This window comes from Exophiala viscosa (assembly GCF_022695815.1).
Source record: "Exophiala viscosa unplaced genomic scaffold EDD37scaffold_1, whole genome shotgun sequence".
Classification (NCBI taxonomy): Eukaryota; Fungi; Ascomycota; class Eurotiomycetes; order Chaetothyriales; family Herpotrichiellaceae; genus Exophiala; species Exophiala viscosa.
Window position 1 is genome coordinate 4944341 of NW_026944353.1, and position 16604 is coordinate 4960944.

At 51.4% G+C, this 16604-nt stretch overlaps 5 protein-coding genes across 5 annotated transcripts; 4 read left to right on the forward strand and 1 right to left on the reverse strand.

The window, feature by feature from the left end:
* The first annotated feature begins 63 nt into the window (after positions 1–63).
* On the forward strand, positions 64–2208 carry EDD37DRAFT_101003 (electron-transferring-flavoprotein dehydrogenase). Its single transcript, XM_062809098.1, has 2 exons — positions 64–1965; positions 2021–2208. Exons 1-2 carry the CDS (start codon positions 167–169, stop codon positions 2118–2120), a joined length of 1899 nt encoding a protein of 632 aa, XP_062676234.1. The 5' UTR covers positions 64–166; the 3' UTR covers positions 2121–2208.
* A 2889-nt stretch (positions 2209–5097) lies between these two features.
* EDD37DRAFT_655859 (TATA-box-binding protein) lies at positions 5098–6037 on the forward strand (the record flags this gene model as incomplete). Its single annotated transcript, XM_062818791.1, has 4 exons — positions 5098–5354; positions 5413–5500; positions 5553–5967; positions 6021–6037. The coding sequence occupies 4 exons, from the start codon at positions 5098–5100 to the stop codon at positions 6035–6037; spliced, it is 777 nt and encodes a 258-aa protein (XP_062676235.1).
* Positions 6038–7631: 1594 nt separating this feature from the next.
* EDD37DRAFT_619307 (fructosyl amino acid oxidase) lies at positions 7632–9347 on the reverse strand. The gene is made up of 2 exons (XM_062815855.1): positions 8058–9347; positions 7632–8004 (listed from the first exon to the last, which is right to left on the reverse strand). Exons 1-2 carry the CDS (start codon positions 9149–9151, stop codon positions 7686–7688), a joined length of 1413 nt encoding a protein of 470 aa, XP_062676236.1. The 5' UTR covers positions 9152–9347; the 3' UTR covers positions 7632–7685.
* EDD37DRAFT_619308 (uncharacterized protein) lies at positions 9348–11087 on the forward strand. Its single transcript, XM_062815856.1, has one exon. It carries the CDS (start codon positions 9455–9457, stop codon positions 10703–10705), a length of 1251 nt encoding a protein of 416 aa, XP_062676237.1. The 5' UTR covers positions 9348–9454; the 3' UTR covers positions 10706–11087.
* Positions 11088–14770: 3683 nt separating this feature from the next.
* EDD37DRAFT_101226 (uncharacterized protein) lies at positions 14771–16384 on the forward strand. The gene is made up of 2 exons (XM_062809099.1): positions 14771–15371; positions 15422–16384. The coding sequence occupies exons 1-2, from the start codon at positions 14926–14928 to the stop codon at positions 16254–16256; spliced, it is 1281 nt and encodes a 426-aa protein (XP_062676238.1). The 5' UTR covers positions 14771–14925; the 3' UTR covers positions 16257–16384.
* The last annotated feature ends 220 nt before the right edge of the window (positions 16385–16604 follow it).

Sequence of the window (16604 nt, forward strand, 5' to 3'; positions counted from 1 at the left end):
ATGCCTATTATTGGCGGATGTTTCTCGCTGCGGGAGGTCCATGATTATTTCGGCGTATAGCAACCGAGGTCTGGCCCTCCGATCTATTTCGTGACGTTGAATACATTTACATGCTGGAATTGCTTCACCCTTTGTGCCTCTCGCAAACTCCTCCTCAGACATCCTAATGGCTTCTAAACATGTAACGAGGCCTCTTCTGAGGCTTGCGACACCAGCACAACAATGTCGTTACTCCACTAGGCCATCAATATCCTTGATCAAGACTTTCCCCGCACAACGACGAGCTGCGACACGGCCCACGAGACCAGTCTTTATTGCTGGTCAGAGACGTTCAATATCTGCCAGCTTACACCGCAGGTACGCGGACGTTGAGGAAGAAAGCTTTGACCCTGCGTCAGTCGAACGAGAGTCCGATGAGGTGGATGTGTGTATTGTTGGTGCTGGTCCTGCAGGACTGAGCGCAGCCATTCGCCTAAAGCAGCTGGCCAATGAAGCTGGAAATGAAGAGTTCAGAGTCGTGGTTCTAGAAAAGGCGGGAGAAGTTGGCGCACATATGCTGTCTGGAAATGTCCTCGAACCGAGAGCGATCGATGAGTTGATTCCAGACTGGCTGGCCGAGGACAACGAGAACAGATTCACGGGCGCTACACCAGCAGGGGGTGACAAGATGCGATTCCTCACAAAGTCGGGCGCCATACCCATACCTGCGCCGCCACAAATGCACAACAAGGGCAACTACATCATAAGTCTGAGTCAGTTCGTCAAGTGGATGGGCGAAAGGGCTGAAGAGGTGGGCGTCGAGATATACCCCGGCTTTTCTGCGGCCGAAGTATTGTTCAACCACGAGGGAGCGGTCAAGGGCATTGCCACAAACGACCAGGGTGTAGGCCGAGACGGAAAAGCCAAAGCAAACTTCGAGCGAGGCATGGAGTTCCACGCACGGGTGACACTTCTCGCAGAGGGCTGCCACGGCAGTCTGACCAAGAAAGTGTCCAAGAAGTACGACCTAAGGAGAGACTGCCAGCCGCAGACATACGGACTCGGTGTGAAGGAAGTATGGGAAATCCAGCCCGAAAAGTTCAAGAAGGGCGAAATCTCGCACACCATGGGCTATCCTCTGACCAAAGACACCTACGGTGGCGGCTGGATGTACCATTTCGGCGACAACCTCGTAAGTTTGGGTCTCGTTGTCGGACTCGACTACTCCAATCCTTGGGTTTCACCATACGGCGAGTTTCAGCGCATGAAGCTGCATCCATTCTACAAATCGGTTTTGGAGGGCGGCAAATGCATTGCCTACGGGGCACGAGCTCTCAATGAAGGCGGCTATCAATCAATACCGAAATGTGCCTTCCCAGGTGGTGCGCTGATCGGCGATACTGCCGGCTTCCTCAACGTGCCCAAAATCAAAGGCACACATACCTCAATGAAGTCTGGCATGTTGGCCGCCGAAGCCGCATATGGGGCTCTGACTAGCGGCAAAACAGATAGTACCGTGTTTTTGTACGACTATGAGGACTCCCTGCGAGCGAGCTGGATCTGGCCCGAACTCAAAGCTGTGCGAAACATGCGACCGTCCTTCCACAACCCCCTAGGCATTTATGGAGGCATCATGTATTCTGGTCTTGAAGCATACGTCTTCCGCGGCAAGATGCCCTGGACGCTGGCGCACAAGAAGCCCGATTGGGCAAACACCAGGCCTGCCGATGAGATGCCCAAGATCGAGTACCCCAAGCCCGATGGTGAGATCACCTTCGACATCTTGACGAGTGTGTCACGCACAAACACCAACCACGAGGAGGACCAGCCCGTTCATCTACAAGTCAAGGATTGGGACGCCCACGCGCAGAAAGAGTGGCCCAAGTTCAAGGGCGTGGAGAATCGATTCTGTCCTGCTGGTGTTTACGAGTACGTGGAAGATGAGACCAAGGATATTGGTGTGCGCTTCCAGATCAATGCTCAGAAGTAAGTTCTGGTCTTCATTTTCACAATCAAGCTTGATGCTAACCACCAACTGCAGCTGCATACACTGCAAGACATGTGATATCAAAGACCCCGGCCAAGACATCAACTGGCAAACTCCTCAGGGTGGTGAGGGCCCGAGTTACAGCATTACTTGAGCGCCATGCACGGTATAACGATCGGTGTCTACAGCGTATACCAGAGATGAACTGAAGGAGATGATTTGTAAAAGTAAGGTAGCTTAGCACTCGAGCACTTGAGAATGTCAAGGCCTGAGGTCTTCAGGCTTTACAAATCTGGTCTGAGAATGATACAGTAGGCCATGTCTTGAACTCACAACGACCTGCGAACAGGTCTCACTGAAATAAACCCAAGCCCAGCTGGATGTTCCGGGTACCATTCATCGTCGTCTTCTTCCTTGAACCATCTCTGAGGCGGAATGAAGAATTTCGGTGGTAGTGACGGAGCCATATCGAGTGTGGGTCGTCTGGCCTGCTGCTTTGGAACGGCGCGACTTGTTGACGGGTCGTGCAGTAGCTGATTTCCTGTGATGTTTGTGGTGGTTGTGATTGCATTGAACAGCAAACCAGCCTCATGCGAGTGTCTTTCAAGCCGGGGGTTTGGTTGCGTGCATGGCCGTGTAGGTAACCCGGGTAGGCGGATGGCTTTAGGGCGCAAGCAAATGACTGTAGGATTGATCTTTGAATGTGGCTGAGGTTGTGCAAGTCGCTCGCTTGATTCAAGTGTGCGAGACATATCGGATAAAGTCACTTGTAAGTACATTCATAAGAGGTACCATCCTAGAGAGGAGGCAAGGGTTGTCTAAGGTAGATGTAGATTCTTCGACACTTGTGCTGTTCCTAGGCCCTCAACGTGGGATTGACTCGAGCTTCTATTCGTGTCTTGTACCTCAGGTCTCTAGGTGAATCCCGAATGGTCCCATACCACCTGCCGTACTCATGGCTGAAGATACAATATACCCCACATACAGGACGATATCACAGTGGTCAGTGCGAGGTGCAGCTGATCGGTAAGTAGAACCCCAGGTGACCATTTCATGAGAGCAGTAACTTCCCCGGTCGTGTATTATTATTTATCAGGAACTCCCCGCACAAGTCTGGTCTGGCCAGGTGAAGTCGCTTGATGCAACCTTGCTGTGGTCCATGCATGATGAGAGTACAACCTCCCGCACCGTGCGAGCAGAGGTCAAGAAACTTTCTACTAGGCAAAGTGCTCGTCGAAGATAGGACTGTGCCACAGGATGAGGGTCTCGGTATACGGTATTGCCTTGTCGACTCTGATGCAGACGAGGCTGAATGACCCAAAAGGGCGATATTCCAAAGTAGGGGCGAATAGATGCACGAACGATGCAAGCTGAATGGTAGATTTCTGACCGGTTTAGGCCAGCATTTCGACCACGGTGTCCTGAATGTGATTGGCCCGAACGCAGCAAATAGACTTCTGGCGGCGTCCGGAGGCAGATGCCGGCGGTTGTCCAAGAATTCGCCAAGTTGCTGCTTGCACGGCATGTGAAACAAACGGCGCGCACCACTCGTTGTTCTGATTCTCCAGGGCTTGCGTGACTCACTCCATTTTGATCTCACCACTTGAAATGTTGTCCTGCAGAATATCTTTATCCTATCCTCCTTTCTTCAGCAAACAGGTGCAAATATTTGATGCATGAAAAGCGCCCGTTACCGCAGTTTCCATGACACTTGCGTTTGACAAACCCTCGGCATCGATAAGAAAAATTGGGAGTGGGCATTGTCAGGAAAATCCTGTCCCAAGTTGGGAAGCAAAACCGACTCTTTTCGATTTTTCGAAGCAGAAAAAAGTGGAAGCACGTGCTTTGTCTCCACGGACTATGTAACATCTTGACCACTCTAGGGGCAAACGGCAAACCACTAAATCACTCACATTCAACTTGACAGCTTTTCTCTTGTTCTTCTTTCCAGCTTGACGAGTTTCATCTCGCCAAACTCAAGACAAACTGATTGATATCGTTGGTGAATAAATGATGATGCATGCATAGGGGGGCAGGACAAGCAGGGCGCAGGCAGGGAGATATGCACCATGCAAGAAGAGGTGCATGACAGACGGAATTGAAAAAAGGGGGCAGATAAGGTGCGAGAGGCAAGGTCGGGCAAAAGGTGATGACACCGGCTAGACCTGTTTGGGGTTGGACTGACACTAGCTCATTTCTAGCGTCATTTCGGATGGCGGGGGTATTGGGCCCTTTGGTGGTTTGCTTTGGGCGGCAATTGTGAGTATAAATACCGCCTTGCCCTCCTGCCCGCGCGAACGTATCCGATCTCTGATTTTCCTTTGACACTCTATTTTTTCTTGGCTTGGCATTCTCTCCTGCCTCTCCATCTCCACACCACCCTCACCAGGCTTCCTCCAACTGCGCATTCCTGTCGCAACCGCCTGCGTTATCTCATCTATCGGTCATCAACGATCCAGTCCTCTCTCCGATCGTGTATTCCATCTCCTTGGGTGTCTCGCTTTCCCAAAAAGAAAGAACCCAAGACCAAGACAAGACCTCCTCCTGCGAGCGCCTTCCGTTCTCTACCAAACCCACGGGGCAAACACAGGGACAAAGAACAATTAGACAGTCTGCACTTTCCGCAATAGTTAATTCGCAAATACCTTGCTTTCTCTCGTTCCTCCTCTCGCACACCTCATCGTCGCTTGATCAAAAGCGTCGGACACAAAGACCTGGTACTCGTCTCACTGTCACTTCAAGACAAATTCAGTTGGAGAGTCACCTGCGGAAGTAAGGCAGTTTGTTTGTAGGGGAGACATTGAGTTGTTCATCTCCCACATCTCGGTACGAATCCACGATCTCATCACATTACACCTTCCTGTCGCATCGAGTTCGCCGCCGTTGTCGAGTGATCGAAGCGCTGCCTGCGGTGCGGTCGAATCATCAATTCACTGCCTCAGAGCGAGCCTTTCACCGAACGACCGACGCAAACTTCCTGCCACAACCCGCGCGTCTTCTCATCGAAACACCATCCTAACTTTTTACTCCAGACTGCTTTCACCGTCCAATCGATCTCTTCTACCATCGAAAAAGGATACCAACTTGCGACCGCTTGACTGCGACGCTTGAGAATCTCACATCCTGCAATTATGGAATCTCTTACCACTCATCCTGCCACCGCACAGCAGGCCAAAGCCTTCACCTCTCCCGCGTCTCTGTCGTTTCCTGGTGGTGCCGGGGATTTGACACCGCCTTCCTCTGAGAAAGATGGACACAACCTGAATGGTGGCTCGTACGGAGATGCGAAGATGAATGGTCAACAGCAAGGAGGGAACGCCGTTCAGGCTCCTCAGACTCCTACTGCGACGCCCGGTGCTGGAGTGAGTGGTATTGTGCCTACTTTGCAGTGAGTATTCATCCTTTGTTGCCCTTTTGGTCAGCAGAGGTTAACATTTGTTTCAAAGAAACATTGTTGCCACGGTCAACCTTGACTGTCGTCTCGATCTGAAGACAATCGCACTCCATGCCCGTAACGCTGAGTACAATCCCAAGGTGAGTCTCATCTCCATCTGAATTGCCTCCGTCCATACTGATTATTTCTCAGCGTTTTGCCGCTGTCATCATGCGTATCAGAGATCCCAAAACCACTGCTCTGATCTTCGCATCGGGCAAGATGGTTGTCACTGGTGCAAAATCGGAAGATGATTCAAAACTTGCCAGCCGCAAGTATGCGCGTATCATTCAAAAGCTTGGCTTCAATGCCAAGTTTACCGACTTCAAGATCCAGAACATTGTCGGCTCCTGCGACATCAAGTTCCCTATTCGACTGGAAGGTCTTGCCTCTAAGCATCATCCTTTCAGCTCGTACGAACCTGAACTGTTCCCTGGTCTCATCTACCGCATGATTAAGCCGAAGATTGTTTTGTTGATCTTCGTGAGTGGCAAGATTGTCCTTACTGGTGCCAAGGTCCGAGAAGAGATCTACCAGGCCTTTGAGCAGATCTACCCGACGCTATCAGGTATGACTTTACTCCCACGTATGCTAGTCGACACTTACTAACCATTTAATCAGACTTCCGCAAGGTCTAAACGTCGGCGATCTATCCACCATCGACGTGTATCAACAGCAACTACGCCCTCATCCTTGACAATGGTCATCTTGTCAAGCCATGAGCGCGTCGCTTTGGCTGTGCATATCTGCACACCAAGGATTCCACAACACTATTACCATCTTGCCTTTCTCGCGCGTGTTACGACTATCTATGAGCATTGCAAGGCGTTTTGAGCGAGATCTCTTACCTTTTTTCCGGGGGGCCAAGCACCCAAAAAAGCATCGGTGCAGGGCCTGTACACCATTAGACTTGGGTCTTCATCGACACATAAAGGGGCATTGGCGGTATTCGGTGCGCTGGTCGAATTTCGCATACCGCTTGGGCCTCTCTTTTCTTCCTCTTCCAATTCTAGATGTGTCGTGGGTGGCCATTGAAGCCACCGGTCATCATCTTCCGGCCGTACTTAGAGGCGGTCCGGGTAATGGGAGGACTGCCTTGAAATTGAAAGCTGGGTCCATGGCCGGTTCATCTGCGCCTTGGAGTTGGCGTGGGCGATGAACAATATGCACCAGACTGTATTGGCGAAAAGCAAGCTGGGAGCATAAAGAGCCGACTGATCGTGAGGATGGTGATGGGTGTCGTAGGTGGTGCTGCCCGAGCTTCAAGTGGAGCATATGCAGCATCTCAAGATAGCTCAATATCACTTTTTCATCCTTAGCAATACCTGTTCTTTCAAAAATGTTTTGTCTCTCGTGGCTCGAATCCTGGAATGTCGTCTTGTCGAAGCCCTTGAGGACTTCTGGTATGATAGAACATATCCGACTTGGTTTGAAGATCGACGCCGTTGAGTTCCGGGGCCATGGCTGCTAGAAAGGTCATACCCTGGAGATCACCTGAACACTCACCTTTCTGCAGGCATTTTTGCTTTTCCCATGCGTAGACCGCACGCAAGACCTCACCGATCGGTAGCCGTGCAAGATGTCGATATAGGTAGACGGGGACGATTGGCAGACGCAAGGAAACGCGGTGTCCGAAGGTACCAGTTGCTTTGATAAGCCCACTTTTTGCATGCTCTTCCGTTCTGCTTGTGACACTCTGGGACGCCCTGAGGGGTCACTTGCAACACTTGTGCAGGCAGATGGTAGACCTGAGGGAGAGAGGGAAGAAGGGTGTGTACTGGACCGATTGAACAAGAAAGAGAAATCGAGGACCAGAAAAATGAGGACAAAAGAACTGATTCCCAAGTTTCCTGATCTAACGTGAGCCGTGACACGCGGGGCCAAAAGGAAAATGCACTAGTAAAGTGGCAGCAAGGGATGGGAATGCACCTTTTGATTCGGTCTCCGAAAGGAGCATGCCAACGCAGTGGTGACTCGTGAAAGGTAAACAACCTGAACTTACAGTGTCGCGTCAAATGGGACCCAGAAACGCGGTGAATTTGTGATTGTCTTAAGCGTAACATGTCACCACTGCTCGATTTGGGATGACACTTTATTGGACTCTTGAAGAGGCCATACTCCGTACATTACCTGTTAATCGGGGCTGGCTGGATCGGTTTGATATCCAGTGACTGCAATCGAAAGGCCGAACTTCATGAATTGGACCGTGTCTGAACAAGTTCACTGCACGTCACTGGCAATGTAGGTGTTTAACTGTTTCAACTGTTTTATATTATGGCTAGGACATTATGACTGCAGATGCATGCCACCGGCTGATTTGCTTTCCTCTCTCGCCATCTCGTCATCAAGCAGCATTCCCTTTCGTCCTGCCCTACTTCCGTCTTCACAAGCTGTAAAGCCTTCGGGCTGGTAAAGCTTCTGCAATTCTGCATCACACCGCCAACGCCATTCATGTGCGAGTTTGGCGTCCAGCTTGTTCTCGATCGCGTCGACGATCCTGTCTCCTATTACCGGGAAGAATTTGAAGCCATGGCCACTTCCGCCTGTCGCAAGAAACAGAGATTTATATTGTGGGTGGTAAGTTATGAGGAAGTCGCCTGAAGGTCTGGTGTTTGTTAGCTTCTGTCGAACATGCATAAAGGGCCTGGGGAGACTCACGTATCGCAATACCAGCATATCCTCGTACGCACGAACGGTCGATCCGCCATGTGTGGGACGAGTTCACGCAGTGCATCGCGTAGTGCCTCCTGGGCTTCTTGTGGGATTTCCACTCCGACCCTGGGCACGCTGACATCGACATATTCGTATCTCTTTGGCTTGATCTCACCGTTTGCCAGGCCCGGTTGTAGATTTCTCTTCGGGATCTGGACAAGATTTCTGTAGCCGTAGCCGTGCCTGGCGATTTTCAGAAGGTTGTCGCGCGGAGGAATGATGAACATCCCGTTACTCATATTCATTACTGTCGGTCGGTCTCGCATAGATGCTTGCTCCTCGTCGGTTATGTCGATGAATGCTAGTGTCTGCCCCGTTGCTAGACACCGGCCCTCGAGGTCGACCAGGCTCGGACTCCATGCGCCTGCGGCCAGAATCGTCAGGTCGGCCTTCATCTGCTCTCCGTCTCGCAGCTCGGCACCGCTGCATTTGTTGCCGGAGAACAGCAGTCTTTCAACTTTCGTGCCACTTCTTATGGTCACTCGGTCACCGCCCTCCTTAATAATTCTCTTGAGAGCATAGGCGACGCATTTCTCAGCGTTGGCCCAGCCTGAGTTGAAATTTGCGTAGCCGTGGTCCCCACTGACGTCCTGATAGCCTGATGCTTTTCCGATCTCGTCTCGGCTGTTCAGTTTGTATACTTTGTCCGGATCGAGCCAGGACTTGTTGTCTTCTTGGACCAAACTTCGCACGCTTTCCAGCGAGCTCTTCAGGTACTCATCTTTGTCAGCGTCCGCTGTTAGGACAAACCCTGGCTCATGGTATCTGCCTTCTCCGCCCCATCCTTCTGGACTTTGGTCGCGCCAGAGCTCTTGCGCCTCGAGAGCTAGGCGGGCATAATGTTTATAGGCATAGTCGGCTCGGACGATGCGATTCGCGTCGACGGATGACCCAGACGGGTTGGGGAGGGTCGCAGAGCCATCGAGGATCGTTATGCTACTTGAGTTGTAGGTGGGCTTGGAGAGGAAGGACAGTGCTGTCGCGAGCCCGAATTCTCCTGCTCCGATTATGAGGATGTGCTGTGGGATCGTGTCAGACATTGTACCACGGAGTTGGACCTGTGGTTACCGCCAACAGGCCGGCAGGAATGCGGATCTTACTTTGCGATAATGCTTTCCATTGTGGGACAGTAATGCTTGAAGCTTCGTCGGACGTTGTTCTCCGCAATATGGGCCTGAGTCAGATGCGCCCTGTGTACTACGGGATGACCTCGGCGAAAAGGTGTGGCCTTTTCCCTGCATCAGACATGTCTTCGAACACACTTGCTATGTCTCATATCTGCGCAGTTATCATGCTTCGAGTCGATCCACGGCGCACATTATAGCAAAGTCAGTCTGGGTACGATGGCAGAAGCTGCGCTGTCGTCCCTGCGGACGTCGAGAGTGCCACATCTCGCCCTGTCGATTCTTACAAAACGAGCGAATGCGCAATCAAGAACCTTGCCCCATCTGCACCCAGCCAGTCTACGCAGCCGTTCCCTATTGCTACCAGTGGCGCCGAGAAATACGTTCGCCCCACGATATGCATCTACGGGACCTGCGATACCTGCACCCCGGGTACGACCCCCACCTCTACGAGCTTCACCTCAAACATCAGAGTCGCGGCAGCGTGATTTGCGAGCGTCGCACGAACAAACGGTCCCTATCCGCTCATTCGGAGGCTACTTCTGGGCGGTGTCGATCTTCGGCTTCGTGCTGTCCACGTACCTAGCATACTTGTATTCGTCGTACAAACGTGCAGTCAAAGAAACGGACCAGCTTGATCTGCCGCAGAACGCCGACGTGTCGAGCCGGTGGCTGGATGTAACACGAAACTTTGACGACGAGGTCGAGTTTTCAGAGAAATTGATGTGGTTGGGCGGCAAACGGCGGAAACTGTGCAAAGAGGCGTACGGGAATGTGCTGGAAGTCAGCGCCGGGACAGGGCGAAACATGGAGTACTATAACCTTGACTCGGTGAGGACCCCCAGGGACAAGAGGATAAGGAGTCTGGTATTCAATGACCTGAGCGAGATTATGGTCTATCAAGCGGAGAAGAAGTTCGATGAGTTGCAGGAGGAGAAAGAGCAGATTGCCAAGTTCCGTGGGCCTGTGAAGTTCGTGGTTGGAGATGCCAGCGACAGACGCATCATCAGTCGGCCGGAGGGTGGGTTTGATACAATTTTACAGACCATGGGAGTGTGCAGTATGGCAAATCCAGTTGGCTTTCTCAGAAGATTGGGCCAGCTTGTCCGACAGCCCGGAGAGAAGAGCACGGGCGTAGACGTGAGTCTCCCACCAGAAGAGAAGCCAGGACACGACTATGGCGAGGCTGCTAAGGAACAGAATCGCGCGAAGGAGACAGATGAAAGGGACAAGGGTGGTAAAATTCTGCTTCTCGAGCACGGTCGGTCGTATTACAACATTATCAATCGGTTCCTTGATGGCAATGCGAAAATGCATGCTCACCGGTATGGATGTTGGAATAACAAGGATATCGACCAGGTCATTGAAGATAGTGGCCTGGAGATTGAGAGTAAGAGGAGGTATCACTTTGGGACCACTTATGAATATGTTCTGAGGCCGAGAGGGAAAGAGGTCAAGGAGAGACAATGAGTGGGTGCAGTAAAGTCTGGTGTGAAAGACCGTAAGCGCACGAGGCTGGCAGAAATAGGGGATTTGACGATTGTTATCGTTTGAGGCACGTGAAACGCATCCTCATCTCGAACATCAAGGCACGCAACACCGGTACATACCTCGAAACAGGCCTTCTAATCGACGAACGCATGGCATCAGTGTTGCGCTCCGGGTTATCCCAAGTTTTGTGCTTGAACGGGCATGAATGCACGTGGGTTGCATCTCCGGCAGTTCCAGGCCACGCAGCCCTCGTCCCTCTCGTGTCGTATCCGGGACAAGACATGCGAGTAAGATGCAGGCACGGCAGGATAATCTTACCAAACAGGTGAGACGCCAAGGCGATGCGTGACGAACTTTCGGCCTCAACGTTTGAAGATTGACAGGCAACATCCCGGGATCGAGATGACTTACTCGTGCATGCCGACTGAGTTGCCGTGGCGTGCTTTGATTGCGTGGTGCAGTGCGTGTAGAGAGTTTCGCTGATGGTGACTTGTAGTGTGGAACGCTCGATGGGCGTTGAGACCGGCCGCAGTTAAAGCATCGAAGATAAGAAACATAGATTCGTTGAGCGAAGCAGAGCCGCAGACACTGACCATCATTCGTCTCCAGGACTCATGCTGAAGGCAAGTCCCGGAAAGTGATCCGGCGGGGTTGATCTCTGTTGCCGAACCGTAAAAGAAGATGGCGATCAGCTTTGTGGATTATTCGTCCGCGAAGTGTAATCTTCAGGGCGTTTTTCCCATCCCAGTGATGATGATAAGGGTGGTCACTAATGCAGCAGGGTTGTATGCATACTCAAGATCCGGAAGTGCAATTCGTGATGCAAAGAACACATAACCGATGAGGTTGGCCAACAGGCAAAGCGACGCTTTTGGCAATAGGTAATTAGTTGAATGATTGAGTTGCGACGGCTCCTGGTTCGCGAGGTTGCATGCATACTCCGCGTTTCGTTGTGCCGACGGCTCTGTCTCTCCATGAAAGATTACATCATGGCGGTATTGCAATTCGCAGTAGAGCGTACGCCGGAAGACAGACGCCGGAAGACAGACCAGGAGCAACAAGGAGATGCCGACCTGAGTCGACTTGACTTGAGATAGGCGGTGCATCATCGTACTTTTGCGAACATGAACCCCATGCTCGCTAGAAGTTGAACACCTTGCACTATTGATGCCGCACATACCTTCTGTGTTCAAAGCTCCTAACCTCAATCCATAATATTCCTTTTGAATTTAGGTTGGTCGATCAGAAGCTCAGGATGGTCTGTGCGTTTCCTCTATAATAGACTTGCGGTAGGCGGCGAGCGGAAGGGGTCATTCCTCTGTGGTATTAGTGATAAACATTATGCGCCGGTGTGGTCCAAATAGTTGCGGCATGATACGCTCGATAAGGCTTGGTATTGATTTGACATCTCAAAAGGGCCATATTAAGCTCATCGTTTTCGTCTGATGCCGACGTCCATACCACTTCGATCGTCGATGGTAGACCTCAGGTGTTGAGGACTCTTCTCAGCGGAAACGGAATTCTGATGCTCGGAATTTCGGATCAGAAGGTGACTTTACCAGACAGGTGTCAGTGCACTGGATCGAGTCTGCTCCAGCCGTGGTCACATCCGTACTTGTAGGCGCAACATGAAACTGAAGACGCTCAGCCAACCTGGACGGTGAAGATGTCGATAACTGTCTGCCAATAGTGCTAGGCGCATATCAAGTACTAGTAGTGGTAGTATGTGCACGACCAACAGCACAACTACTTTGTGCTGAGACGAGTCTGCCACGATGCCTTAACTGCAGGCAGCCATGCACGTGACCATATCTCGGGTTGGAGCACCTGCACTTCTTCAGGCGGAAACCACGGGTTGTGGATTTGTCAAAATTTCTTGACAGTTTTGGCCTGCGTCAACGACTAAGACAAACAAACAATCAGAATCAACAAAGCACCTCGTGAAGCATGCTCGTATCGTCTTCCTCGAGTTCTAGATGTGGCAGCATCCAACCGAAGTTTCGGACAGAGTCATACTGGCTCTCCTTCACCACAGTTTGTCGCCTACACGATTTGACCAAGCAGCCGCCTAGGTAGGCAACGAATGTACTCCGTCTATGATGTTTGACTGCATATGAGCCTGCCCTGTAGGCTGCAGCACTCCAGCAAATGATATGAGCGGCATTTGGGTGGTCACTGGTCGAGCATCATTTCAGGCTTCCGGAAAGAGTCCTTTCTCTGACCAAAAAAAAGTATCAGGAATTTTTTTCTGCTCAATCGGAAATGGTGGAGAAAGAGTGCGGTCAGGCCTTGATTGGTGCTAAGTGACTGGTGTCAATAATGGAGCGTTTAGTACACCCCTTGACTCTGCATATGCCACTAAACTTTGACTGAATGTGACATGGACCAGTGGCTTCTAAAACTGCATCATCTTACCTACCACACCACCATCACTATCATCGTCATTACTACTGCTTCACTGGTTTGTTTGGTATAGCAAGTGCTTACTCTCCATGCACATGGCATACCGTGACTGGTCCTTTGTTATGCTGCACTGCGTCCGCCGCTTGTCGTGTCCGTTGCAGTATCGGATAGACAGTCGAGCAAGAAATTGTCCATCTCGTTGATGTGATATGTTAAGAAAAGGCATGATACAACCATTAGTATACACGACCAGTGCCTTTTCCGGCTACATGTTGTTGATTGGGTAGCTGCATGGCCACATTATATGTCTGTTCTCGCCTATGCGCAGCCGTGATCTGCTCTTATTGGAGCAAAGGCAGTGATATTCCTGTTTCAGGAAAGCGACTAATATGCCATACCATCCGCATTATCTCATGCTCTTGAAGCATTTCACACCACTTTGGGATGTCTCCGGTGGACCATACTGGTCGTTGCTTTTTCTGCCATAAGCCATATGTCGACGGATTGACACTCGGTCTAGAAGAACGCCCGTTGACCAAGATATACGGATCAAGACCGAGTCGACCTGATCCGACGTACCAAGTGGATGAGTGCTCGGTAGCAGACTGGTGTTTGTCTGATCAGAGTCGCTGTCAGGTCACCCAAAAACAGACTTCTGGCAAGTGTATCCGCACGCAGGTTTTAGAGCTGTTCAAGGGTGTGTTAGGCGTTGAACTAACTCAGAAAGGCTTAAAGTCAGTGCCCTAACCGCAGACTCCGAGTTTAGGTTTGACGCCTGGGTCAACCACCCTCCGGATCTCATGGCCCTTGTGCCCCTTCGATCCCTTGCTTCTAAACTAAACGTTAGTTTCTAGGGTTGTGCTGCCTGCCATTATCCACTTTTTGCAATCATCTCACCTGCTTTTTCGCCCATGATCGCAATTCAGCTTTTTTTTTTTGCTTTGCCCTCTCGCCATGTCCGCCACAGGTTGACGTTCCATCTTCCATCATACCAGACGTAACACCCGCCGTTATTGTTTTTGTTCCCTCTTTCCCATCTCTTCACTTCAACTTCTGTACATACCATTCACAATTGTTATCAATATTGTACAATTAATTATACACAATAAGCAAAGCAGCCTGCTGCCTGTCGCCCTTATAACGACCCCGGAAAGTACCTGGTACTCTCTCACACGACCACCCCTTGAGCCAACAATAATTGGACCCTGAGCCGCGCATCCAAGCAAACTCGCTCCCGGCCCATCGGCGTCTGAAAGACACGACACCTTCTGTCTACGGCGCATTGACTTACCTTCCACTGCACGCAACCTGCAGTATCACAAACAAGCATACCGACTCTCTGCTTACCGCTATTTGAGTCCAGTGGTTGACGCGAGATCTTGGACGCAAGGGAGGCGAAAGCGCAACCATTCGAAGCTCGTCCTTGCATCCCGGCCGCAGAATTTGACGCATCCTTATTCGATCCATCGGCCGCGGCACCTTGCATTGCAGCCACGCATTCCAGCAGCGCCCCCTGCTCGCCTCCAATCACACTCCGACGGTCCAAGTACACATCTGTCACACACACTCGCCGGGCTCTTTATCCCTTGTCAAACCTAGACCGCAGCCTGAATCATCATACGCATCCCCGTCCTAGGATATTTCCCCTACCGGATTACTTCGCCATACTCCAGTCCTCCACCATTCTGTTGTACAGGACCATTTCCGTCTCCTATTTCCTGCTCGTCGTTATACAGCAGCACGACGACAACAGCACCTTTTTCCTCTCTCTCGGCGACACATAACATTGGCTCACCATGCCTTACAACACTCGCCGGAAATCCCTCTCCTTACCCTCGCTCGGCATCCACTTGCCTCAAACACAAGCCTCGCGTGTACACCGCCTGTCACCCAAGGCCACAGCGACCACGGAATCTGCGCGATCTCCTCCTGCAAAGAAATTGAAGCGCTCGCATGATGGTGACGAACCTTTGTCACCTGTGTCGTCGCCGCGCTCCAAAACCGGGTCTCCTGCGATCGATCTGCCTAAGCCTAGTGCCCTTCCTCGAGGAGCCGCAACCGAACAGACCCCTCCACCTTCCCCCAAATTCGCTCCAGCGCAGATTCGCAAGGTTGACATTGAAGGTATCAACGACGACATTGTCATTGGCGTGATTGAACAATTGGAGAAGACTGGCAACCGACCACATCTCATCAAAGATCTTGCTGCGATCCTGGCATCCACAAACTCCAGTATTGCACAGTAAGTCCATGTCATGTCTTGAGTGAGACCAATGTTAACTTCCTCGATAGTTCTGCCAACCCAGCTGCACTTCTCTCCTCCCGTCTCAGCCTGTACCTCAAGCGACCATGGACGGCCTTGTCACCTTGTCCCTTGGCCAAGGAGCTGATCCCTGTCCACCCAAGGAAAGTCTTCTTCTTTCTGACAACACAGCCGCGGATGGCTCTGCCTGCAACCTCTGACGACATCCTGCCTCCTGCCATGATCGCGGCCAAGAATCTGACACCAAGTATATCCGACCACAGTCAAATCGACGAGGAGATAGAACAGGACCTGCGCGAGCGAGCGAGATTCTCTCCAAGTCCTGAGGTGGATCTGCACTCTCCGGAATTGGACCAAGAAGATCCAATGCAGCCCCCAACACCTGGAGAGCCTTTCAGTGCGAGGAGCAGCCTAAATCCCGACGGTACGCCAGATGTCCGTCACAGGCCCAATCGGGCACCGAGCCCACCCTTAGAGGCCGACGAGCGAGGTTTTACCGAGACAGCCACGGCTGTCCGCGCCCGTGGCACGAGCCTACAAAACCCTACCGTCCAACTGTCCGTGGAGCAAGACGAGAAAGCTGTGCAAGCGACGGAGGAGACAATTGAGCAAGGTCAAAAAAGAGATCGTGAACTTGGCCTGGAACTGTTTGGCCCAACTCAGTCAGGCCTTCACGTTCCAGAACAGAAGGTTTTCTCCAGTAGTCCCATGATACCTGCACGGACAGAGCAGTCCCCTCCCAAGGAGGAGATGAACCTCAGCCTTCACTTGGAGGACATTGATATGGGCGAAGCTGCCTGGACCATGACGAGCCCGGAGCAGATCGATGTCGACGAGCTTGATATCCTGTTTACTGGATTCTGAACGGAACTCTAGTCTTCCAGGAAAGAGGCGGTAGCAATTCCCTTACTCACCTCAACACAATTCACTATCACTCTCCGCTTTCCCTGGGCGCCTTGTCGATCTATTTTGTGCCCAATCTGTCGATTACGTGCTTGCTGGTCTTGCCTCATTTGAAGCTACCTCAACAACAGGCTGACCTTCCGGGTTCGGCCTTATCGTTGAAGCACTTCGGGCGATGGAAAAGAGTCCTGATGACAGATTACCAATGTTGAAGCCATGATGAAACGAGTGGACGAGATATACACATGTAATATTAGCAGCATCAGAGTAGTCATTGAAAAGCGAAGAACTTGCAGCTCTGAAGTCTTG